The 25,628-nt window shown below is 34.6% G+C and overlaps 1 protein-coding gene across 2 annotated transcripts in view; it reads right to left on the bottom strand.

Moving 5' to 3' along the window:
- Nucleotides 1-25,628, bottom strand: part of DHX36 (DEAH-box helicase 36) — a 48,507-nt gene that overhangs the window by 4,049 nt on the left and 18,830 nt on the right. For both annotated transcript variants that reach the window (XM_061193531.1, XM_061193532.1), the window contains exons 6-22: nucleotides 25,353-25,432; nucleotides 24,540-24,614; nucleotides 24,228-24,394; nucleotides 22,585-22,666; nucleotides 18,621-18,761; nucleotides 18,234-18,336; nucleotides 17,762-17,849; nucleotides 14,967-15,022; nucleotides 13,409-13,473; nucleotides 12,542-12,685; nucleotides 10,172-10,289; nucleotides 9,072-9,170; nucleotides 4,301-4,474; nucleotides 4,066-4,152; nucleotides 3,041-3,124; nucleotides 761-860; nucleotides 578-668 (exon numbers count right to left, since the gene is read on the bottom strand). In XM_061193531.1, the coding sequence (XP_061049514.1) occupies nucleotides 578-668; nucleotides 761-860; nucleotides 3,041-3,124; nucleotides 4,066-4,152; nucleotides 4,301-4,474; nucleotides 9,072-9,170; nucleotides 10,172-10,289; nucleotides 12,542-12,685; nucleotides 13,409-13,473; nucleotides 14,967-15,022; nucleotides 17,762-17,849; nucleotides 18,234-18,336; nucleotides 18,621-18,761; nucleotides 22,585-22,666; nucleotides 24,228-24,394; nucleotides 24,540-24,614; nucleotides 25,353-25,432 (1,754 nt within the window). The remainder of the gene's footprint in view (nucleotides 1-577; nucleotides 669-760; nucleotides 861-3,040; nucleotides 3,125-4,065; nucleotides 4,153-4,300; nucleotides 4,475-9,071; nucleotides 9,171-10,171; nucleotides 10,290-12,541; nucleotides 12,686-13,408; nucleotides 13,474-14,966; nucleotides 15,023-17,761; nucleotides 17,850-18,233; nucleotides 18,337-18,620; nucleotides 18,762-22,584; nucleotides 22,667-24,227; nucleotides 24,395-24,539; nucleotides 24,615-25,352; nucleotides 25,433-25,628) is intronic.

The raw sequence follows: 25,628 nt of genomic DNA, 5'->3' as shown, positions 1-25,628 counted from the left end.
CCAAAAGGGTGGCACCAATTCACATACCACTAGCCATTTGTGACTTTCAGTTTCTCATTTTCCTCACTGGAATGAATTTTTTCACTGGGCAAAAATATGTCTTATTTGTTGTCTCCAATTATACTAAGGCTGACTCTATTTGTACATACATTTAAAGTTATATTTTATTTCTCAAAATAGTAAAATCACCACAATTTTATTCAAAGAGCTCAAGTAGAAAATTACTTCTTTTAAAAGAGAGGAAAAAAAATCCTAAAACAAAATTTACTCTAAACAAAGTCCACCCAGGCACTGGTTTTTAATAGCTGGCTTACTGTTCTCATATTTACATTGATATTATATTTCACTAACATTCTTTGTGAAAAATGGGTGATGAAGGAGCAGACTCCAGGGATTGTGCTATGAGAGAAAGTGATGCCCATGGTAAACAGTTTGCCTTCTCTTCAATGACCAAAAGTAACAAGAATATGGCCCTATTATGAGTAAGAACAAATGTACAATATAAGCCCTCTTGCAGTAGAGGATTTTGAAAGTTTGAGAGAACTACAAATAATTCATAATAATCTTCAATGCTTACATTTTTCTTTTTTTACCCAAATTTAGTCGGATTTTAGCAACTTTGGGGTATAAACCAGCACAGATGACAGCTTTAATTATCTTCTCATTATCTATTGGGGGTGGGAAGGTAGAGAAAAAAAAGTAAAATACTGATACAACTGACAACAGCAGCAAGTTATTTACACTGTATTTTCTGCTTTACCTGAATTTATATTAGATTTTGGATCTTTAGGATTTCTACTGCTTACAAATCCAGCTCCAAGAAGATGCTCAGCAAACTGCCCTTTCATGTTATGCAGCATCTAGGGAGCAATGGTAACAAACAGAACTAGAATACCTTTCACACAAATTTATAGGGGTTATGAAGCATGTACTCATAAATAAATTTAGCTTTGAGCTTTCCCTGCTTTATGAAACACTTTTGCAAAAATGTGATGTTTTGGAGCAGGGGTTGGTAAACTACAAAATTTATAAAAACCTGTTTTTGTCAATAAAGTTTTATTGGAACAAAACAACACCCATTCATCTACACACCATCTTTGGTTGCTTTTGCATTATAATGGCAGAGGTGAGCACTTGCAACAGAAACCGTATGGATTGTAAGCCAAAAATATTTATCATCCAATCTTAAGGCTTGCCTGCTGTAGGGAATAACAACTGATGTTTAAGGATTACTTCAGTTTACAAAAAGGCTCATAATTTTCAAAATTGCTCTCTACCCCATATTTTGAAAAAAAAAACCAGTAAAGCATAGAGAAAATAACCAACATCCATATATGTACTACTGAAAATTAACTACTGTTACATCCTGGCACAAGAGCTTAAGGCCTGTTTCTTGTGTTTATTTATAAGAAAAATCACTCTTTGGGTAAAAATGATACATAACTCATTATAAAAAGCATTCAAGTAGTACAGCGAAGTACAAAAGAAGACTACCCTAATCTCAATACAGTCAGAAATATCATTAACTAAGTAAATAATATTGCAGACACTTACTATGCATTTATACGGACAGAAGAATTAGACAAAAATGCTATCCTAACAATGCAATAACGTAAATACAGAAGCTGTTTTTATAAAAGCATTCAAATTAATTTTAGTTCAATTTAAGGAAGTTAAATAGAAATGAAACTGAACTAGATGAATCTTACATTTTTATAATCATAAGAGATATTTAATAAAGGATCCTTGTGTGCTTAAAGTAAGAGATTATGAGACATAAAATTGTCACATTTAAGTATATATCCCTTTTATGAATTATGTGACTTTAGTTTCCCCACCTACATTCTCTTATAACTGACTCTCTAGGTCATCTCCTGGTTTCTATCACCATTATTTTATATTGTTCAGGATAATAACCTTTATTCTGTATCCATAATTCCCAATACTGTTTTGCATTTTTCCATATTTAATTTCAGTATCTACCACCAGCTGACTTAGCATGTACTCTCCATTCCTGAATTCTTTCTGATTCACTTCTTAATAGGCAGCATTTCACTGTCAGTAAATATTTCAAGATCAACTCATGGGTGCAGTATCTCAAGTGCTTTCTTGAATGCCTGTCATTTTTCTTTATACTTGAATTAATATCTTGACTGGATATAATATTCTCAAAAAACACTTGGTTGGATTCAACCATCTTTTCATACTGTACTTCATTTTTTCCACTTGAGGGAAATGTTCTTACAATATATCTCTAAATACATATTCAATTACTCTTAAATTTTCTATGTAGAGATACCTATTACCTTTTTTTCCATTGGCTGTAGTATCGTTCAGAGTTATTACCCTTCTTTTCATTCTGTTAATGTTTGGGCACTTTTGATTAAATATGCTAGATTCTGGATTCTTTTACCCCCATAGATTTGTTAAATCTATGCCACAAAGATGGAGTGTACATGTAATGGGGGAAGGTGAGGATATTTCTACTCCCACCGGCTTGAGATCACTTCTCCAGTTCAGTGCAGAGTCTGAAGTCTGATGTGCATCTGCCCTGTTAATTGTTCACTTTCTTCTATTTCACAGATGCCTCCTGTCCAGTGTTTTCTCACTACACTAAGTCAGTTGAAGATAAAAATACCTACCCAAAAGTTAAAGAAAAGATACTTGCTCTATCTGAGATTTTAAAACAGATTTTAGGAGTATTAGTGAAAATTTTCAGGATGAATCATCAAAATGGCAACTAAAGTGTGGGTGCAGGAACAGTAATCGAGCCTCTCTGTGTTTTCCTGCTAAACTCTGGACTCACTTTTTTTCTTAGACATTAGTTTTTTGTTTATTATGCTATACACCTTTTCTTGTTTTGTTGCATTGATTTAATAAAGATTCCTTTTATGATTCTGTATAATGATTCAACTTCATGAGACAAACTCACACAAAAGTTAAGCAAAAACTTAACTTTTTGCTATAGATTTGACTACACAAAATACATGTAAGTCCCTAATCTAACATATGAGAATCACTTCAAAACATTCACCATTACCTGCAGTGTGTTTGAAGACAGAAAATATTCCCAGCAATAGTCTTTTTCATATCTGAAACCACGTTGTCTAGCTTCTTCCCAGCCCTATGAAGAAAAGTATTGATATTGTTCCCCAAAGCAAAGACTGCTTACCAGTTTGTCTTTATTTTGGTAATAATTTTACCTTCTACTGATATTTCATTTTCTTGTAAAAAATTCAAAGAATTTCCAAATTAACAAACTAAAAAAACATAAACTTCCCATGATCCTAGTCGTTAAGAGATAACCAAAACTGAATTTGCAGACCTTTCTTTACACAAAAAAGAGCAAGTTATACAGCAACATACTGTGCATTTTACATAAAATAGCATCATTCTGTACATGATTGTATTAATCAAAATGAGCACTCTGTTGAATACATTTCAATGCTATTATATATTTTCAACTTCAAAAATATATTGTTTTATTTTGCTTTAAGCTAGAGAAGGAGGGAAGATGGGAAAAAAGAAAATACTGAATGAGCTCAAAGGAAAAAAAAATATAAACTTTCCCATAATAGGTAGTACAAAACTGAGACTAGAACTACAGTAAAAAGATGCTGTCTCTATACACCAAATTACATTTAAATGTTGCAAAGATGGATGATAAATGTTTATCCTCGGATAAGCCTGTCTATAAGAGAAAAAGTCTCTCTATCCTGAATAGTGTACATGACTATCATGCTCTATCAAAAATGTTAAATCTGAATACAGGTATAGTTTATTAATGAACAAAAAGGGACCTTCTGTCATAAATGTCAGTAAGACAAAGATACAGAAGAATAATAGCAAATAAAATTCTAAAATAAATTGTTCACTTGTTCTATTGTTATCAAAACACAAATATAGACTTTTTTCCAAAAGGGTAAATGTAATGAGCTATCACAAAATTGAAAAATGATGTACAATTTTTTTCAAATGTTCACCTAATTTTAGGTATTCTCACTTAGCAGTTTATTCCTGATAACTACAATACAGATTTTAAAAATTTAAATATATTCCTTTTACCTCAAATGCATTCACAACTGTCAGGTGATCACTTTTAGTATCCTTTGCCAATTCCTTTCTTCTTGCATCTGCGACCTTTTCTTTTCCCTTAAAACAGATGAAGGCAACTTTAATTGCTCTGATGGTATATAACAGAGAATGGCATTCTAATAAAAAGCCAATGAAAAATCTATCTAAGCAAACAACTATCCTGTGTATCTAAAAATACCTGGCCTTTTACTTGTATCTTTCTTACCAATGGAATCACAAAGGGATCTCTGAAGCTAAGACTAGCAGCAATGGTGAGCACCGGGTCGAGGCAACAGAACAGAGCTCCAAAAAGAATCATTTTTCCAATGTGTGGCTCAACTGGTAATCGTGCTAAGTGGACTCCAAGAGGTGTCAATTCTTCTTGTTTATCCAAAGCGTTCTGTAAAGTAAGAGTTTATATTTAAAACACATTGTAAGCACCACATTTTAGTTTGCTGAAGAAAAAATAATAGGCCACTCTTAAGTCCAAATGCCCTAATATTGTTCAGCTTTAGTTCTCTTCATCAAAACATAAGTTTGCAACATAAGTTTTGAGGTCAGCAAAGGTTAGAAACTTATTTAAACAGAAACAACTCGGCTTTACTATAAATGTTGGAAGAGAAATGAGAGAAATAACACACCAGTAAGTCTTCAAATAAAATCACCCAGTAAAGTACAAGAGTTGTAGGAGAAATAAAACAAAAAGAGACACTATTACATATTTGGAATATAGAATGCATAGCCCCTAGATTCTAGTACTTTAGGAGACATGAGACAGGAGAGCAAGAGACAAAATATTTATCTAGAACCCCCCAAAACAGGGGTGACTTCTGCTCTGATTACCTAGGTAATTTGATCCAATCATCCTACTGAGCACAGATGGAAAAGCTGCGTGAAGACTGGGGAGTTACAAAAGAATTAGAAAAATCACAAGTCCAGGATTAGGGGAGGGACAGAAGTCCAAGGAAGTGAACCCAACATTGGGGCATCTTTTCCCAGAAGAAGCTACATAAATCCTCTCTGGAAGAAATTACCATCACCCCAGGCTCCAAGTTTTTATCTACAAAGACCTCTGTAAATACAATGTCTAGTACACATTCAAAATAACAAGATTTGAACAACAACAAAAATAATAAAAAATATAACTCAATTGCCCCCTCTCACTGGCAACCAACCACTAGTTTGTTATAGGGGTGGGAGAGTGGGAGGTACAAACTATTGGTGTAGAACAGACTGCAAGAATGTATTGTACAAAATGGGGAATATAGCCAATATTTTGTAATAACTGTAAATGGAGTGTAACCTTTAAAAACTGTATAAAAATGTAAAAATTTAAATTAAAAAACAAACCAAAAAAATATAACTCAAATGTCTCATCAGACAAAGATCTCTACTAAACATTTATGGAGGAAATAACCTCAATCTTATAAAAACTCTTTCAGAGAATAGGAAAAAAAATAATAATACTCTCAACTTGTTTTCTGAGCCTAGCATAATCTTGGTACCAACTTGACAAGGGACATTTGGAGAAAGGGAAACTAAATAATCTTATGCATGAGAAACTCAAAATAAAATAATGGCATATTGAATCCCAGCAAGATAGGTTTGTTTCTGGAATGAAAGTTGGTTTAACAATTGGAAGATCAATGTAATTCAATATATTACAAATTAAACATAAAAAACAGCATAATTGTATAATCTCATTAGAGGCAGAAAAGGTATTTGATAAAATCAATTATCCATGCATAATAAAAATCTCTTAATAAACTAAGAATAGAAACTTCCTTAATTTGATAGTTTCCACCAAAAATCTTCAAAAAACATGCTCAACGAATTATTGACAGCTTTTCCTTTGAGAATAAGAACATAAGAATGCACACTATCATAACACTTCTGCTCAACATTGTACTAAGGATCCTGGACGACAGCTGGAAAGGAATAAATAAAATTGCAATTATTTATAGATGTGACTGTGTACTCAAAAATCTACATATAGTTATCAGAGTAAGTGGGTTTCACAGCATTGATGAATACAAGGTCAACATTCAAAACCAGTTTGATTTCTGTATATCAGACTCACAAGAAAATGAAAAATTTTGAAGTTTGAATATTATCCAAAAATACCACAAACCAAGATATAAATCTTTAAAAAAGTTCTATAATACACAGAAAACGCTGAAACACCAAGAGATTAAATAACTAAATCAATGGGAGAGATCATGTTCTTGTTTGGTAAGACTCAATATTGTAATTAAGGCAGTGTGACACCAGCTCAAGATAGAAATATACACCAATAGAATAAAGGCGAGCCTACAAACAGACAAATAAATCCATAGACACCTGATCTATGACTATGGCTGCAGAACAAAGAGGAAAAGGATGAACTTTTCCATAAATGGTTTCGGTCAACTGCTCTACATATCTAAAAACTTTGATTCCTACCTCACCTACACACACACACACCCAAAAATCCATTGCAGATAGATTATATAGCTAAGTGTGAAAAAGAAAACAAAGTTAAAACAATATATCCTCATGACTTCAGGGTAGAGAAAAACTTACTAAAGGAGAAAAAGCAGTAACAATAAAGAAAAAGACTGATACATTTGACCACATTAAAATTAGGAATTTCAGTTTATCAAACCACTGTTAAAAAGTGAAAAGGTAAAAATACAGACATGTGCAATACACAGCTGACAAAAGGCTCAGATCAAGAGTACACAAAAAGTGTACAATGACCTCCTACAACGTAACAGAAAAACAGGCATCAATAATTTATAAATGAGACTATCCAAATGGGCAATAAGCATAAAAAGCTGCCTACAAATTCAACAGTAGTCATGGTAATGCAAACTAAAGCCACAAAACTACTACATACCTATCAACACGCTTAGAATAAAAGACTACAGGTTGGTGATGCTATAGAGCAATGAGAATGCTCACCTACCACTGACACTGGTAGGACTGTAAGTAGTCTGACAACTTTGGGAAATGGCTGGGCATTACCTACCAAAGTTAATCATACAAATACGTTATGATTCAGTGAATTCACTCAAGTGTACACCCATGAGAAATACTTAAACACGTGTACCAAGAAACAATAAATATTGAAGAACAGTCATACCAGCACTATATGTAACTGCCTCAAATTGGAAATAACAAAAATGCCTTTCAGTGTCATATAATAAAATATGGTAAAGAAATGAAAATGAATGAACTATAGCTAAAAGCAATAATGCACATGAATCTCACAATGTTCAGTGAAAGAATCCAGAACCCCGTTCCCCCTGCAAAAAAAAAAAAACCCACATCCTGTGTGAGTTCATGTAAAGTTCACAAAAGGCCAAGTTAAACTGAGCTCTTTATAGAGATGTATACTGGTATGGTAAAACCATCAAGAAAAACAAGCAAGAGATTACCATTAAAGTCATGATAGAGGTTATTTTTGAGCCTGAGAGTAGAGTAATTGGCTGAGGGTAGGAAGTTGGTTTTTAGGATACTGGAAATGTTCTTAACTTCTTGACATGAATAAAAATAAGAGTGCTCACTTTGTGATAAACCATTAAGCTGGACATTTTTGTTTTGCTCTTTTACCCTGGATGGGCATGCTGTATTGCACAATAAGAAGTTTTTTTCAAAATGTAGGCTTCAGACCCTACTGTTGGCAAGGATTTTCCAAGCCTTTTCACAATTTCGTTGCCTACAAATGGCTAAGTAAAGACTGGTTCTTAAATTCAGTTGGGAGAGAGGAAGTCATCCCACTCTGGCTTCAGACTCCAGCCATCCTCTGGTTGTCTGTCTCTACCACAAATAATACGTTGATTCTCTGATCACCACGTAGCCCTCTACTGCTGTTCTATTCGATAAAAGTCTGGAGGGGAAGAGAGGTCAGGAGTAAAACCGCACTGCTCCCTAAAATACCAGTAACCTCACTAAATCTAATCCAAATTCTAACAAAGATGGTCAGATAAGTTACAATGCTTTTCATTTAAACAACTTAATACTCACATTAAGAGCTTATTTTTACATGGACCAAATTCTCAAAATTATCTACATGGATGGCACAAATAAAATTGAAATACGTAAAATACATCTTCAGCATCCTCTAACCCAGCACTAATCAACAGAACTTGCAGCATTGACAGAAATGTCTATTTCTGCACTGATTATGTGGCAGCCACTAGCCATATGTGCCTACTGAACATCTAAAATGTGCAAGTGTAACCAAGATACTGAATTTGTAATTTAATTCAAAATCTAAATTTAAACAGTCACCTGTGGCTAGTGGCTACTGTGTTGGACAGCACAGCTCTATTCTTTCTCTCCACTGTGGGCATTAACTCACTCACTAATTCCCTCCAGTCCTGTGCCGCTTCTCAACATGGTCTCGTGCAGGGATGGCTACAAACTAAGTGGTCACTTGACTAAGACACTGAAACTAGTTCCTCAAAACACTGAAACTAGTTCCTCAAAACACTGACTTCATAAAAGAAACTAAGGAAAAAAGCTGTAAGAATAAAATGATAGGTAGGGGGATAGGATATTTTGGAGAAAAGCCACCTGCTAGTATTCCTTCAAAAATAGAAGAGTTGCCTTTATAAAATGTTCATACTGTCATTAAGTTACCTGTATTTGACAAAAGCTCTAAAAACATTATGGTAATCAGAAAGAGTAGAATAAAGCAACCAAATTCATTTCTAGAATACAAATGAAGAGGACCAGTAATTGAAAGATTTCAAAATTTTATGTAATTTTAAATCAGGCCTATAATGAAAAAACTTGTGTGGAAACAGCCCAGTATAAGGAAACTCACAAAGGTATCATTTTATAACTTTCTAATTTATATTTCATACTCCAAGCCGAATAGCCAAAGAGTGAATCAATTTGGCACTGCACATTCATTGGCGTACCTTGCCATAATGAAAGTAAATTTTATAATTAGCTGGCTTACTTACTTTAACACTCTAAGTTAGAATTTTTAAAAAAATCAAACTTACCAGTTCCATCAGGTGCTTTATGGAAAGTAACACTGCTTCATTCGATGGTGGATCCATTAGCCTACTCAGAAAGTAAGCAATTCCACCTAGCCTTAAAATCTGGGGAGAGACAAATATAATTAAACATATATCATATATTGACATAAGAGTTTAATCCTGCCTGTGTCACTGACTCAAAATAAAGCATCAAACCTATACATGATTTTCAAGTTAGTTATTTTACCAGAATAAGTAAAAATTATATTTGTGATTCTATTAAAACATGTTTAAAGGCCAACATACTACCTTCTAACACCCACCAACTCTATTAATGAGAAAAGTAGCTGGTTAAAATCTCAACAAACAAGTTGATTACCAATTACCTTCAAAATAAGGCAGCTAATTTTATCAAAATACATTAAGATGCTGAAAAAATGGTAAGTAGTCTATAATGAGGGATCTTAAGATATAATAACAGTAGCTAACAATTACTGAACACTTAGTATGTGCCAGGCACTGTTCTAAGAATTTTATATGAAGTTAATTTAAATAACTTGCCCAATATAACAGAACCAGCTTGCCACAGGATGATTTGGGATTCAAACCCAGGTAGTCTGGCTCCAGAGCAGTATGTAATTAAAAACTGTTTAGTCAATATCTGATCAAAGCTTTAAAAAATATAATTTATAGTTGACCTTTTTTGAACTGCATGGGTCCACTTACACACAGATTTTTTTTCAATAAATATAGTACTTGCATTTTTATTTTACAGATTTTTAAATTAACTAAGCGTGGGGAAAGGTTTGTGTTCAATTAGAGGTCACAATATGTAGAATCAAAAGAACTAGGGTTTGAGTCCTGATTCTACCCAAACTGTTTCAACTAACCACCCTTGGGTGAGTCATTTATCAATTCCTTTGTTTTTGAGGCAGAAAAGGGAGCAAGTGGATTTTCGGCAACCCTAATCCCCACGCTGTTCAAGGATCAACCGTACTAACACACAGAGAAAAACAAATGCATGGTAAAAATTCTTTCTGGCAGATTAGTATACTACTTTCCTCTATCAAAGATGCTGAAAACTAGAACCCTATTCACTTTCTTAACTCTCCCAGCTAATTTACCTTTATCTGTAAACAAAGTTCTTCCAAAGGCGTTCTCAAAATTTCTGGCAGTTGATAGTCATCTAGAAGGCTTGCTCTAAGACCATTATACAGATGATAGCAATGACCAGGTTGAACTCTTAAAAAAAAAGGGGCGGGGGGTGTATTATCAGTGACTTTTTAGAACTCCAGAGAAAAGACTAGGCAGGGAAAGTAGTCAATATTTCTTTCAAGCCACACCATAACTAATTTACTTGTTATTTCATTTTTATTAATCACAAATTCCTTCTCCCCACCTGTTTTGAATAAGCTTAAATCCATTAACCCTAAGTCCTAGTTCTAAAAGATACAGGATTGCCTCCCCCTACCAATAATTTGGTTCCGTTTCTATCTTACAGATTCCAGACTTCTATTCACAATAACAGCAGTATACGTAGGTTAATCTCTTTGGGCCTTGTGAGCATTTTATGTAACAAATCCCGGTATTATGTTAACCTGTCTATATTATTTTAAAAGCTTTTAGGTATGTGCTATTTATTGAGTTCTCAGAGGGATGCTGGAAACGGTTATTGTTTGCATCTAGTGACCTGAATGATACTATTCTTCGTACAATGTTAAGGACAGATATGAAGAGGTTAATGAATTCATTCATCTTCAAGCAGAATAAAATATTTCTGTAGGCGCTTGCTGTTAAAGGAGGGGGAGGCCCTTTTCCTACAGGAGTAAATTAATTCTAAAAATCTTAGCTATTTCTATCACGAGTCTACAAAGACCCATTATCTATTATATTACATGTCTGCAGAAACTAAAAGTAAGAGGGTCTCCACTGAGGACCACGTAGTTAATATAGTTTGCTCTGGCCTTCAACCTAATTATCAATCTAATTAGCTTTGCTAAAGGAATTTATATCTAGAGAGCCCACAAGGGACTATTTTCCATTTGAATTAAACACTGTGTGTGTATATATACATATATACGTATAACTGAATCAGTTTGCTGTACACCAGAAAATAACACACCACTGTAAACCAACTATACTTCAATTAGGAAAAAAACCCACTGTAATTCCACAGTTAACCTTCACCAGGATAGTGGGGATGAGGAATTAGATAAAATGTAATACTTGATTTACTCTATTTCCATAATTGTTTTCATGGATCAAATCTTAAGGCCTAGTGTGTTTACTATTCATTTATAAAAGTGTGCCAAAACCCATTCACCACAGTGAATACTTTTTGAATCAGTATCCAGTAGTGACAGGTCTGCATGGGAAAACTCCAATCCTGCTAGGTCCCCAATCAAGGTATGCCCTGGTTAACTGATTAGAAGGTACACTTTGTGAATTAAGCCGTGACTATGCTCAACAGCACCAACTGCATAATCTAATAAACTACCTGGAAGTCAAGTTATACTGGGATAATCAGCAAAGATCATAGCCAGTGAGTCAGAGCTTTAAAGATATAGTACCACTTAAAAGACTGATAAAATGGTCTGTAAAATTTTCTTTCAACTCTCCTTTCCTTACTTAAGCCAGTATTTGAAGATTAATAGGAATCTTTTTATTCTACGTGTAAGAGGCAAAACAAAAACTCTCTTCTAAAACTCCAGACATGATTCTACTACTCATATGAGTAAGGGTGTAAAAATACTGTGAAGTATGCATTACAACAAATAATAAGTGCAATTATTTGTGTTAAAGGCAAATCTTTTCTCCTACCATTAAAACAGAGATATTTCTATTTCTTTTGCTATCACCACATCAGTGGGGAAAAGGTATTTTCCCTGTGTTTTCATTGGTAACTGATAGTGAAAAACCAGCACAGCTGTGAAGTATACTGATGAGGAGCCCAGACTGTGGAGCCAGACTGCCTGGCTTCAAATCCTGGCTCTGCTACCTACAAAACTGTGTGACTTTGGACAGATGACTTAATTTCTTTGTACCTTAATTTCTTTACCCTTAAAATAGAGATAATAACCTATACTTCATAGCACTGTGCTAAGGATTAAGCAAGTTAATGTATATAAAGTATCTATGAGATGATCTGACATTCAAATATTATTAATAGCTATCATTATTAGTAATATATGCTTTCTAAAAAGAAACACAATTATATGTAATATAGCTAATAACATAAAGAATAAAGAATATTAATTTTAATTAACCAGACTGAGGAATTAGAGGTAGAAATATCATAAAATAGAAAACTTGCTAGATAGTTTTTCCAAAGCAACTATGATTAAAACAACTTTCCCATTTAAAAACGTGCTGCAGTTAGTTTTAAAAAATATGAAAGGTAACTGTCCTAAATAAATATTTTAAAATGCCACCAACACATTTTGCTACACAAAATTTTTTTGCTTTTAAGGCTTCACACAAAGGTCCCACCTTACCTTCCAGCTCGACCTTTCCTTTGTTTAGCATTAGCTTTACTAACCCACTCGGCAGACATTGTACTGATGTTGTTCTGTGTGTCAAAGTGTGTCTCCTTTATTTTTCCTCCATCTATTACATAAACTACATCATCTATGGTAATGCTGTTTGGAAAATAAATATATAAAAAATGTTAAAAACACATGAAAAGTACATTAACCGATAACAGGCTTACAAACAGGGATTTTAAAGCATTTTTTATTGAATCAATTTGATTTTTAGCAGTTCAGGATTTTCACCACTCTTCCCAGTTACCAACATAAGGGGGATCAAGCACCAAATCACAGGCAGCATCAGCAGCTTCAGTGGCAGCACATAGGGCCAATCTTACAGATCATGTGCTAAATTCTTATTTGCCTACAGCCAAACTGCACAGCTTGCCTGAGGACTTTTGTACCTAGCTTTAGGAGCCCTCCAGTTCCATGATTTAATATCAGTTTCCACAGAACAATCTGTTGCCGTGACCATACTGGTATAATAGTACCTCCAAGGGAATACAATACATTTTAAATGCTGTATATAACTAATTACCAAACTACCAAACAATTCTACTCCCAACCAGAAAAACTGACCTCAGTTCCCATGCTTCTTTAGGAAAGCGTTAAAACAACCACTTAATAGGCTATTTCTAAAGAGGCTAGAACATTAGTATAGGTTGAAAAAACCCCCACAAAACCTATGTTCACTACCATAACTAAATTAAAATAGCTTTACTTTTAAGAAATTACAAAGCATTTTGTAGAAGAAAAAGATTAAAGTATGTTAATAATTTATGGGGCTCAAAACTAATGTAATCATCAGTAGTTGGTAATTAAAACAATTTTTACCTAGTCTCTGCAATGTTGGTAGCAATTACTATTTTCCGAACACCAGGAGGGGTTCTTTTAAATACCTGTAAGAATAAATACATCAAAATCCCAAAAGTAAACTAATTTCTGATACATCATTCTTGCAAATAGAGGAATTACTTCAGGTACTGTTCATTTTTAGCAATTCTGTGTTCACTGACATATATGCATCTAATATTTATAGATATATTTATAAGGTATACATCATCTTCAATACCACAGAATTCCCTTTTGGTAAATCAAACCATCTCCCACAGATGTCAGCACCTTACCACAAACAAGATTTCAAATGAAATGTGATAATTTAAATATAGAGATAATTTGAATTTATAGATATTTAAGTAGTATATAAATTACTAATGATATTTAAATATGATAATTTAAAATTTGTTTTTTAACAAATGCTGGAGAGTATAAACGTCTTATTGTATAGTCAAACTTTTAAGGGAGAGGGACAGAAGTTTAAAGATAAGAATTATGAATTACCCAAAACTATAAAGGTAAGATCACCAACCAACCAGGCAGATGCCCAATCGTCAGAATGAATGTCAGCTGGCTGTGCCACCGTATACTAGCTTTCTGACTGGACTGGGTTTTTTTAAAAAATCCCCTTCACATGGTGAATCCTACAATGTCAGGATGGCAAGTACCACCTTGGCCGAAAAGCAAAAAAATGCATAAACTTATCCCCTCGTTCATAAAAGTGATAATCAATAAAGAAAATGTTGTTTGCCAGTCTAGTCACATATTCTCTAGCAAAGGAATAAATAATTTACGGTGAGGGTGTCAGAGATGGCAGTACCTCCACATTGGATACAATTTTGTCCAATCTTTGGAATCAAAAGTTCTCTTTCTTTCCTCTTCTCTTCCCTCAGGTATGCACTCTGTATCTAATCCAGCTGGCTGAGCCTTACTCAGGACTAAGGTACCAGCAGAAAGGATATTAAAAAGCTCTCAATAAAAAATGTCAAGATATTTTCTTACAAAGAGTGGAAAAATGGATCCATCTCATTCTACCAGGAACTGCAAACACTAGAAAATCACCTTGCCTTTGAGAAAGCAGTGTTCATTCTAACTAGAGAAATCCCTGCATCTGATAGAGCCGAAACATCCAAAACCATAATAATACATCATTATTGAAATCTCATGCCTGCAAATGTACTAATTCTGTTAAATCAAAATTTCAAATATCAAGCTGTACATGTCATAGATTATTAATTTCTAGGTTGAGTTATTTTTATTGGTATTCACATACCTTTTTCTTTTATTCAGGAAACCCAAACAAGTTCTTGGTAAAACCAATCTTTAAACGTTTCCCTAATGCTGACAAAACTAATCTGATTTGTGGATTACCCTCTCTTATTCAACTTTTTGTACAATCATTCCCTGAAGACTCATTTGCAAAGGTTCTCAAAGAAGTATTTTTTTATATGGATTACTATTTGAAAATGTGCCTTAAAAAATAAAAGAAAATAAAACCTACAATAAGCAGTCCTTAAAGCCTGCCGCAGTTTGAAAGATAAATTTAACAACATACCTGTGTCTGGTTAACTGTAGGCATCAGTGAATGTAAAGGTATAATAAGAAACCTGTCTGAAAATTAAAAAGAAAATTAAACTTTAAGACAAATAGTTGCAGAAAAGCTCCATCAAAAAAATATGGAACAGGGACTTCCCTGGTGGTTAAGAATCCGCCTGCCAATGCAGGGGACATGGGTTTGAGCCCTGGCCCGGGAAGATCCCACATGCCGTGGAGCAACTAAGCCCATGCACCACAACTACTGAGCCTGCGCTCTAGAGCCTGCGAGCCACAACTACTGAAGCCCACGCGCCTAGAGCCCGTGCTCTGCAACAAGAGAAGCCACCGCAAGGAGAAGCCCGCGTACCGCAACGAAGAGTAGCCCCTGCTCTCCGCAACTAGAGAAAGCCCACACGCAACACGAAGACCCAACGCAGCCAATAAATAAATAAATTTATTTAAAAATATATATATATATGGAACAATGAATTCAGATGCTAAGCCACTTGATAATCAGACCAACTTTATTCTTTTTATGTTCTTGTTAATATTTTTTTGTTAATTCTAAATTCCTAAAGAATGTTTAAAAAACTTGGAAGCTCTCTTTTTAAATTATACTAAAAAAAATCATTAACTCCATTCCCACCACTAACTGAAGACCAAAGGATTTTGCTTAATATGGATGAATATGTTTGTAGACTTTGGGTAATCCTACTTTAATCATACAAAGAATATTTAAATTTTTAAAGCAAATTACGTACTAAATTTCCATGTCCTACTTAAAAATAATGAAATAGCACTGGTTAAATGTAATACATTCCAAAAGTGACCCACATTTAAAAAAAATAATTGTTAGGAATATAAAAAGTTTTAAGTTTCAAAATGAAGTTGCTCAAGCCCATTCATGATTATTAGCCAATAGACAGAAAGTTTGATGTAGTACGGTAATGGGAAGGAGAGAGAATGTTAAGGAAGCAAGGGTAAAATTTCAGTTAGATATAGTTACCAAAGTGCAACCTGACTTACATCTCCAGCAAGAGTGTCCAAATGACCCCTAGATAGCTGTATTTCCCCCAGATAAAGAACTGTTGTTATTCAAAGGAGATACGGTGCTCCCCCATAGACTCTCTATGACCCCCCTGAACTTAAAAAGCAGTAAAATGCTGTCAAGCAATTGGTATTGCTAAAAAAGAATGCTCTTAATTACTTGTCTCTGTGACACGATACGAAATACATCAACTCTAAATACTTAACTCGAATTGAATCAAGCCTTCAGATATAACTTCCAGTTTGCAAGGGAATAGAGGTAAGAGAGGCTCAAATGAAATGATACCATAAAGATTCAGACAGTTCCAGAATGTTGCAGACCTAGTCTTTTCCACCATGGGTAAAGTAAGGGGAGGATGGGAGTGATGTTCTAGAACTAGAGTAAACGATCTATCAGTCTGAATTTTTCTATAGTCTGAGCAAGCTAGCTGTGAAAGACACTTTAGGGGAAAAAATGGGAAAATCTGATTATAGACGATTATCAGATGATGTTAAAGATTAGGTATGTTAAATTTTTGAAAGATTTCCGTTAAAAGAAATTAAGTTGGTGGTGGAAGTATAAATTAATACCTCCATCCTTGAGAATAATTCAATTAGAAAGTTAATCAAGTCAATTATAATAATCTATAATGTCACACCCTTTCCCCACTCCCCCCAAAATGATCTTCCCTGTATTTTTCTTGGAAAATATATACACACCCTTATTTTTTAAAACTAAAAGTAGATCATACAATAGTGTTTATGATGGGGGAAGGAGAGGCCAAAATTGGAAGGTTCAGCCAAAAAAGTATTCCAATTGTTTAAAAAACTAATTCGGCTGTACAGTTCAATCACGGCTATACTTTTTCTATAGAGAAAGATTATCAATGACAAGGAAAAGAGGAAGCAGTATTTCATTATAGAGGAATCATGGTGATCAGATAAAAATATTTTTCCGGCTAGAGAATAAATAATTCTAATTATAAATAATTTTAATTATAGAGAATCCTTGAGGGCATTACCATGATGGGATTTAACAAAGAATAAAAAATATTTTAGCCAATAAAATTAGATCGAAATATTTTTTAGTGTTTTGTAAAAATAAAATGTATCAAAAGCACTTCAACAGAGTAAGGTTAGGAAGTACAGTCAGAACTATAAAATACTAAATAGAATTTGCTTTGCTAAAGTTAATAATGACTCCTGAAAAAGCTTTAACTGAATTTCATAGGAGAAAAATGTTCCCATGCGTTACTCTAAGATGTAAGAGGTTATACCTCTCAAAACATGCTGTTAAACAATCAGAATCACCTAAGGACTTTTTTTTTTTAATTCAGATGTTCAGGTCACATTCTAATATTTTGGGATCTGGGTATCTGCATTTTAAAGAAGTGCCATGGGTGACTCTGCTGTATAGTCAGCTGAGAAATAGTGGACTAAGGGATAAATTCAAACTTCTTTTCTGCCCAGCTAAATGCAGAAGTGAGTGAAAAAACAAAAACTTCAAAGCCAGCATCTTAACTTTATGAACTCAATTTTATTAGGCAAATTTAGGAAGAGAGGAAAAATAGTCTCACCATAATACTAAATAAGGAACTTCACTACACACCTACCATCTTCATCTCTAACCTAGAACTTCCAAGAAAAAAAAAGAAAAAAAGAAGATCCAACTTTTGAAAAAACCCAACCTGGACTAAGACCACCAAGCTCAAATGAAAGAAAATAACCAGGCTACATATGATTCAAGTACCACTCTTGGAATTACAAGAAAATGCATTTCTATAATACCTGATTTAAACATCACTTGTGACATCAAGAGATCATGTAAAGTGCTGATATTGTCCCAACCTGGTAGAAAGACCAATATTGCACCATCCTATATGGAGGGGAAAGAACCATTACAAAGGATCACATAACAAAATACACTAAGTACAATTCTGTGCACAATTAAGTCTTCATTAAAATTATACTAGCTCAAGATAACTTTAGTTACTAATTATAACTAAAGAATATAAGTTCACTTTTTAAAAATAGGATTTATAATCCAGACATTTCATTTGTTTAGTCTTTTCTTCAAACATGTCAAATGTCTAAATCTTTTGGTATTTTGAAATTCCTATTTCTGGTGTCAAAAGCCATTTCTTCCATAGGTTATTATTTTTTTTTAAAGCATTTAAGAAAATTTTCTTTTTTCATGGCCTTGATACAAAAATAAAATTGAAATTATATTTCAATTTTGAAACTTAAAAACAAAACTAACCTCTTCTTCCAAAACAATGTATCGAATAAGGGCAGCAATCAAATTCAGATCAACTTTATCATCATCCATCATTCCTATAACATCTATAGTACTTGGAGAATACCTATCAAAGTCAAATAGAAAGCCATGAAATACTTGATAGTTTCCTGAAGTTTAACTTGCTATAAAATCTTATAATTAACTCAATCTGCAAATGGGAAAACATAATCAATAAATAGGAAAGAATTACTGGGATTATGATAGTGTTTACAAGTCAAATCAGTATAGTATTCAGCTAGAATATGAGACTTGCAATGCTATCCTTAAATGCGTACAAAATCAAGACAATCCTGCTTTTTGTTTTAGTCATTTAGCCACCGTGTTCACTTTCAAACAAAACGGACTTACTTTTTTCGCAATTCCCTTACATAACCTGGCCAGCGTTCTTTATAGATTGCTTCTTTTTCTTCTTTTTCTTGTCTATTTACATGCCCTTGCATGAAACCCCTCTTAAACTGGGATCGGTGTTCTTTTTGTTCTGGAACATATCTAAAATAAAAACATTCTTAAATAGCTTCACTTTTTTGAAACTCTGGTTTTAGCTAATATTCAGTATCTCTGACATTTTTTCATTTAGGATTTTAAATTTTAAAGAACATCTTCACTATCCTTTCTAGTGAATGCTAGTTAAATATAAATTTATTGCCAAGTATTAATATACAAAATGACATTTTAGATAAAAATCATTCTTCTCTATCAAAGTATATAAACCTCTAGATTATCTTCAGCAATAAAAATTTAAAAATAACTAGAGTAACTTCCATCTTTAAGTTTGAATTTGCTTTTAAATCAAAAGTTAACATTAATGTAAGTCTAAAACAACAGTTAATGATTGCCTAGACGACTCAGATTTTGAATATAGGAGGTTTCCAAACCTAAGTGCACATAAGAATCCCCTGGGGAGTTTGTAAAATAGACTCCTAAATCTTATATTGTGATTTGGATTCAGTAGGTCTGGCTGGGGTCTGCTAATCCAGGAATTTTAATTAGTGCCCCAGGAGATTCAGACGGTGTAGAGATCTACAGACCCATGCCTGAGAACTACTTAGTTCTGCTCAGTCTCACAGACATAGCTAATGGCAGAGCGAGAATCAGCATTCAAATCTCTTATGTGTCAGTCCAGTACTATGCTTTGACTCCACCATGCTGCAGTGACTGCTAAAAACAGACGGCACATCTGCCCAAGAATGTCACCTACCGTAAGTGGGTTCTCAGAGGCATGGGAGTAGAGAGAGACAACGAAAAATGAACCTACACTTTAACCCCAAAGCCCCTCAGAGTTTACCTAGAGGAGAGCATCTAGATGGAATGGGGGATTTGGAGACAGAATGGGACTGATGTCCTTGCTCTGCCATTGACTAGCTGTGCGACCTTGGGCAAGGTATAAACCTCTGGTCTTTAGTTTCCTTATTTGAGAGATTAATACTCTTTTAACAGTATTGTATGAGAATTAAAAAAAAAAAAGTGATAAAGCACAGTGCCTGACACATAGCAGACACCCCAAAAGTATTAATCAATCCCCTTCCTTATTCAGTACCTGTGACCCAGGATTCCCCTAAGTCTTCGATACATATAGAGGCACCAACGTGAGGTAGGGCAACCTGAGACAGAGATTAGTCTAGTCAGCAGGATGGACCCACAGTTGGCTCCCTTCCCAGCAATTCCAAAAACAGAGGTAACCTTTAACCCCCCTCCCCAAGAACCCAATCACAACCCTCCGTAACACCTCACCTACTTTCTTCCCTACTTCCCTGTAGTGCAGCTCTTCTTCTGGGAAAGGAACAGCTGGGGGCCTCTGCTGAAAACTTCTGTCCAATGACCACCCTACTTTACCTCCCCTCTTAGGCTGGCTAAAGAATGACAAGTGCACAGATACCATCCTTTTGCTTCAAGAGACTCCCCTTAGCTACAATTCCTTGTACATTCCCTGCCTTATGGGGACCTTAAGAAAGCAATCCATCTTTATGTAATTTTAGATTACTGATCCCTGGAACTTTGTTTTTATTGTCAAGCTGTTGCCTATTATCTTAGAAAACAATTGGTAAATGTGCTATGGTAGGAAATGGGACACATGGTAGAAAGTGGAATTGAGGAGGGAGAGCATAAAAATTTATAAGCACTGATGATAAAACCAGAGCATGGAAGACCAACATACACTTTCACTTTTATATGTTCCCCCCTGACATATACACTTCCCTCTTTGCTACACTGATTTCACTGCTTTCCTGACTTGTCCAGCCTATCCCTGCTTTATAAACTCATTTCCAACATACTCTCACTGCCCCAGAACAGGTCAATCACACCTTAGAGTAATAGCTTGTATGTCTCCCTATCGAGATGTAAGTTCTGAGGGTGTGTAACGAGTATTTCGCTTGTTTTATGCTCAGATCTTAGTGCACAGTGCAAGCCATAAATTTAGTTTAAAAAATATTTGTTAAATAAAGCCCATTCAAAAGCTGACTTTTCTCCATGTGAAATATGCAGCAGGATCTTTGTTCTCACCTTCCTGCTATCACTTCCTGATTTTCTCCTTTAACAAGTAAGCTGTGGAGTCTTGAAAAAAAATCTCAGCACAAATGTTTCTACATCTGTCCATATATTTTTCAGATGTTTACTACAGGCCAGGCACTATGCTATGCACTAGTCACAAAGATGAACAGGACAAAATCCTCGACCTTGAAAATTTGAAATCTAGTGCAAGAGGCAAATATAAAAAGATACATTACATGGCAATAAGTGTTATAAGAGATATGACAGAAGTGCTCTGGGAGTCTTGTTGAGAAGGTAACTCACTCTGTGAGAGGCATCAGAGAAGGCTCAATGGGCAATGAAACTGGGATTTGTTCTTACATAACAGTTTATAGATGAAAAGATGAAAAAGGTGGCAAACGTAGCTCTAAAAGGAGGAAATAGCACGTAACAAAGCATAAAGTCATGAAAGAAAGGGCACAAGCTGGCAGACTAGAGAATAGTGCATTTAGGATGGGCAGACCATGGAACGCATGAGGCTAGAAAGAGAGGACAGGGCCAGACTGTAAAAGAGCCTTGGGGTGACAGGCTAAGGAACTGGAATCTGATCCTATGGGGCTGTGCTTTCCCAGCCCTTTCTCATCAAGGAATACTAATATAATTTTGTACGGCTCCTCGAGAAGCCTGCTAGCAGCTAATGACCAGTGCTGAGGGGATCAATAACTTGGGCATACCAGCTGAGGTGCTCTGCTACAGGCCATGACAAACCAATAAAGGTTCCTCAATCAGTTTTCAAAAAGAAATCTCAACGGGCGTGCCCTAGGGGAGAAAGCTCACATGACCAGATTTCTTTGGAAAATAGATGGCAGCAGTTTTAAGAGTGAAGACCACAGTGCCAAGAGAGGAACTATTATATTAACACAGGAGAGATAATAAGGACCTTAAGTAGAAGAAATAAAAATGAGAAGGTATGTTCAAGGAGAAAGCTCTCAGGGTTTTTGAGGGGGAGAGTGGGATGGGATATAGAACGACTTAGAGTAGTCTGGTTACTGAGCATGTAAAGCAGGTAACATATCCTGGTATGTAACTGCTTGATAAACACCAGCTCTTCTGATTTACAGCTTAGACAACTGGGGGGAGGATAATAGGAGTAACCATTATAATAAGGCATACTAAGCAACACAGACTGCTTTAATTTTTTGGTGGAAACATGGCGGGAATCAAATATAAGATCATGATTTTTGTTTGAAAAATGTGGGGTTCAAGAAATCTGTGGTACTGCAATGCTGCTGAGTATAGAGTTAGATAACAAGTTTAGAATTCAGGAAGAGCTTCAGTTCTGAAGCTCTAGTTCTGCAAGCTATTGGAAAATAGTTCTGAAAATTTGGAACTATGGTCATGGAAAAAAGATTTAACAGTGAAATCATAAAAGGCTGAGAAAAGTGTAAGTGAGAACTCTAGGGGGAAATCATATTTAAAGGGTGGGGAATGGAAGCCAGCAAAAGAGAACGAATACCAGGTAGGAGAACCAGAAGAGAGGTTCAGCACTAAAGACAGAGGTTCCCAAACTTTACTGCCCAGGGGTCCTTAAACAATACTGATGCCTGGCTACCAGCCCAGACTCTGTAATATAATTAAGGTATGAAGTGTGAATGTGGGTTTTAAAAAGCTCCAGGTCATTTTAATGTGCAACCAAGTTTGGGAATCCCTGATTTAAGGAAAAACAATGTTTTAGAGATGAGTTTGAAACAGTTTTTTAAGGGTGAGTTTCTGAGACTAAAGTTTGACAAAATGGTGACATGTTATTACTTTTAATCTCTTTTAGTTCCTAATATTTACTTACCTTATTTTTTCAATTATATCTTCCAAAAGATACTCCACAACCGGAAAAGTAAAACCAGGTATATGTATCATTGGACAGTTACCTATCATGGTAGATAAAACATAAATCTGTACTTGAATGTTCCAAAAAAAAAAAAAAAAAAAAAAAACAGACTGTAAATAGCACAATGACTCCATTAGTTTTAACTTCAGAAAATGGTCCTGAAACTTTTACAGCTCTACCTTATTTTTCCATATCTAATTTAATAAAACCAGCAGTCTAGTGTTCACTCAGTACCGATTTACTGTTACCAAACTGTACACACATCTCACAGTTCTACAAAGTAACCCAGAATACCAAAAAATAGAGTATTTTAAGTTGGATTCAAGACCTATTAAGTCTATTTCTCTTCATCATTAGCCAAGATGGTGCCATCAGAACCTAAGTGTCAGTGAAATCTACATAAGAAACATAACCCCTGTGGTATCCAGAATTAGGGAAAGGAAAAACGTAGTTAAAGCAAGACCTAACCAAATATTAAACTGTTGCTTACTATTTTAGAATCATTAGTTAAAAAATAAGTCTCTTAGTATTGTTATTTAAATGCTATTTAGGTTTTTTGTATCGAACAAAATAAACCATACACACTGTAAACGAAGGCCAACACTGTAGACACAGATCAAAGTATCTGAGGTGACACCAAACTTTGCCTCTGACTTGCGTAAGTTTACTCAAAGTTAGTTCTGGATTTCTCATCAAAAAGGACTGAGACAGAGACAAAGACAAAGTATAACATGCTCAACTAATCTCACAAGGCTTTGAGGGTCAACTGGGCTGAATACAAACACATTAAATATAGTTCTATTCCATTTTCATTCCCTTTTCTCCCCCTTGCCCCAACAATTTAAGCAGGAGGGACAGTGAGGCATAATTTTAAAAGAATGTACTCTGCAGCTAGTCAAATTTAGTTTCTTTTTTTATTTTTTGGCCACTCTGTGCAGCTTGTGGCATCTTAGTTCCCTGACCAGGGACTGAACCCGGGCCCCAGCAGTGAAAGCACTGAGTCCTAATGGCTGGACTGCCAGGGAATTCCCTCAAATTTAGTTTCATATCATCTTGACTCTCTGTTAATTATGCAACCTTGGGTAAGCTACTTAACTACTCTGAGGCTGTTTTCTCATCTGTAAAAATAAGAATAGCACCTACTTCACAAGGTATTATGAGGACTGATGAAGACATGCCAAATACACTACCTGGCACGTTGAAGGTATTCCATAGTGGTTGCTAGTTATTACTGTTATTAGCAAATTGCCACCCTAGCCTGTGATATTACATAAAAGCCACAGAAGAATCACAAAAAAAGTTTATAAAATTATTCAAATCTGTGGTTTGACTTCATTGATGTCACCTTAATTATCTGGTGGAAGCACCAAAAGGCTACATGTCTTCACTATAAGAACAGAGATGATGCCACCATTTTTTAAAAACAGGCCCAATTCTCTGTGAGACTAGAGGGTAGATGAATATTCAAATAAAATGAACTGCTAAACATTTATTTTGACTACTCTGTACCTAGCACTGTATTAGTTTTCTTTAAAAAATTGTTTCTAAATTCAATGGCTTTGTGATAACTTTCTAAAGTAACAACCATAAATTTTACTCACCAAAATATTCTGAAAATTTCTCAGCATTCAATGTTGCACTCATCAAAACTATTTTCAGGTCAGGTCGATAATTGAGAAGATCTTTAACAACAGTCATTAAAACGTCTGACTGTAGATTTCTCTCATGGATTTCATCAAGCACGATATGACTAACACTGGACAAATGCCTAAAGCAGAAGTGTAAAGTTCGTTACTCAGCATAAAATTCAAAAACAGAGCCATTTTACTTTTACATAAATTAATAAAATCCAATTTAATAATTACATCTTCTGATAACATTTAACTAAATGTCCTGAGTTGAAACATACTCACTGGTCTGACTGAAGCCACTGAAGGATAATTCCTGTCGTACAGTATAAGATAGAACCCTGTTTCCTTGGCAACCGACTGTGAATGAAAGACATGAGTTAATCCTTGGTTTTCTTTACTAATAAATTACTTACGTACCACAAAAGTTTAAAAGAATATCTTCAACTTAAAAAATGTTTTCAGTTTTAATGAAAAACTTAATACTTAAATTTTAGTTACTGGAACCCTTACAACGATAGAGTAATGAGACATACTAGCTTCAAGTTCATTATACATTATTTCTGTAATGATACAATGTTAATGATTTCTTTTTAAAAGCAAAAGTGCTACCATTCAGAAAAAGACCAAATATTTAGGGAACTAAACTTCTGTTCAGTGATTAGAAAATAAATTCATTTAAAGAGGTAAACGGAATCTTGACCTGCAGAGAAGGACTAAAGAAATACAGTGGAATGGGATAAGGGGTTAAAGACACAAAATTAAATTCAGTCAGGCAGTGGCTGCATGATGGTATCAAAATATACAGGAGGTCAACTCCTTTTCAGGGTGAGTGATGGTCTACTAACATATACCCAGGAAAAATGTTATCTTTCTAATCATTCCATAATGTAAAAGACATCTTAAAATGGCAATCCAAATCTGAATTTGGGTTAAAAAAATGATTTTGTGGGTTGCAAGCCTCATATGTTGCAGTTACTTTAAATGTTAATTCTAATAGCAATAATCAGCATAAAAATAGGGGAAAGATCTTTCTTTTGAATCTCTAACTTCAAAGTTTCACTAAAATCTACCTGTAAACAAGTGAACATTCTTTACCTCTGGAGACGAATTTGGTATCCGGTACTATTACCATTGCCACAAGATTCTGCCCTTTCTGCAGCCACTCTCTCTGCAACCTTTAATTAAAATAAAGTACAGTTACAAAGAAAACATTTCCTTTAGAGTAAATATCGTGAACGCCTATGAAAATCTGGTTGCTGAAACACTATCTATTAGATTTTCAGAATTAAAAAAATAGAAACAGATATTAAAATCTGAGGTATCTAAAACTGTGTCCCTTAAGAGATGAAGATTACCTGCTTCTTATGTTTA

This window comes from Eubalaena glacialis, chromosome 6 (assembly GCF_028564815.1).
Source record: "Eubalaena glacialis isolate mEubGla1 chromosome 6, mEubGla1.1.hap2.+ XY, whole genome shotgun sequence".
Taxonomy (NCBI): Eukaryota; Metazoa; Chordata; class Mammalia; order Artiodactyla; family Balaenidae; genus Eubalaena; species Eubalaena glacialis.
The sequence above is the reverse complement of the archived record's forward strand: the minus strand, read 5'-3'. Positions and strand labels throughout refer to the sequence as shown.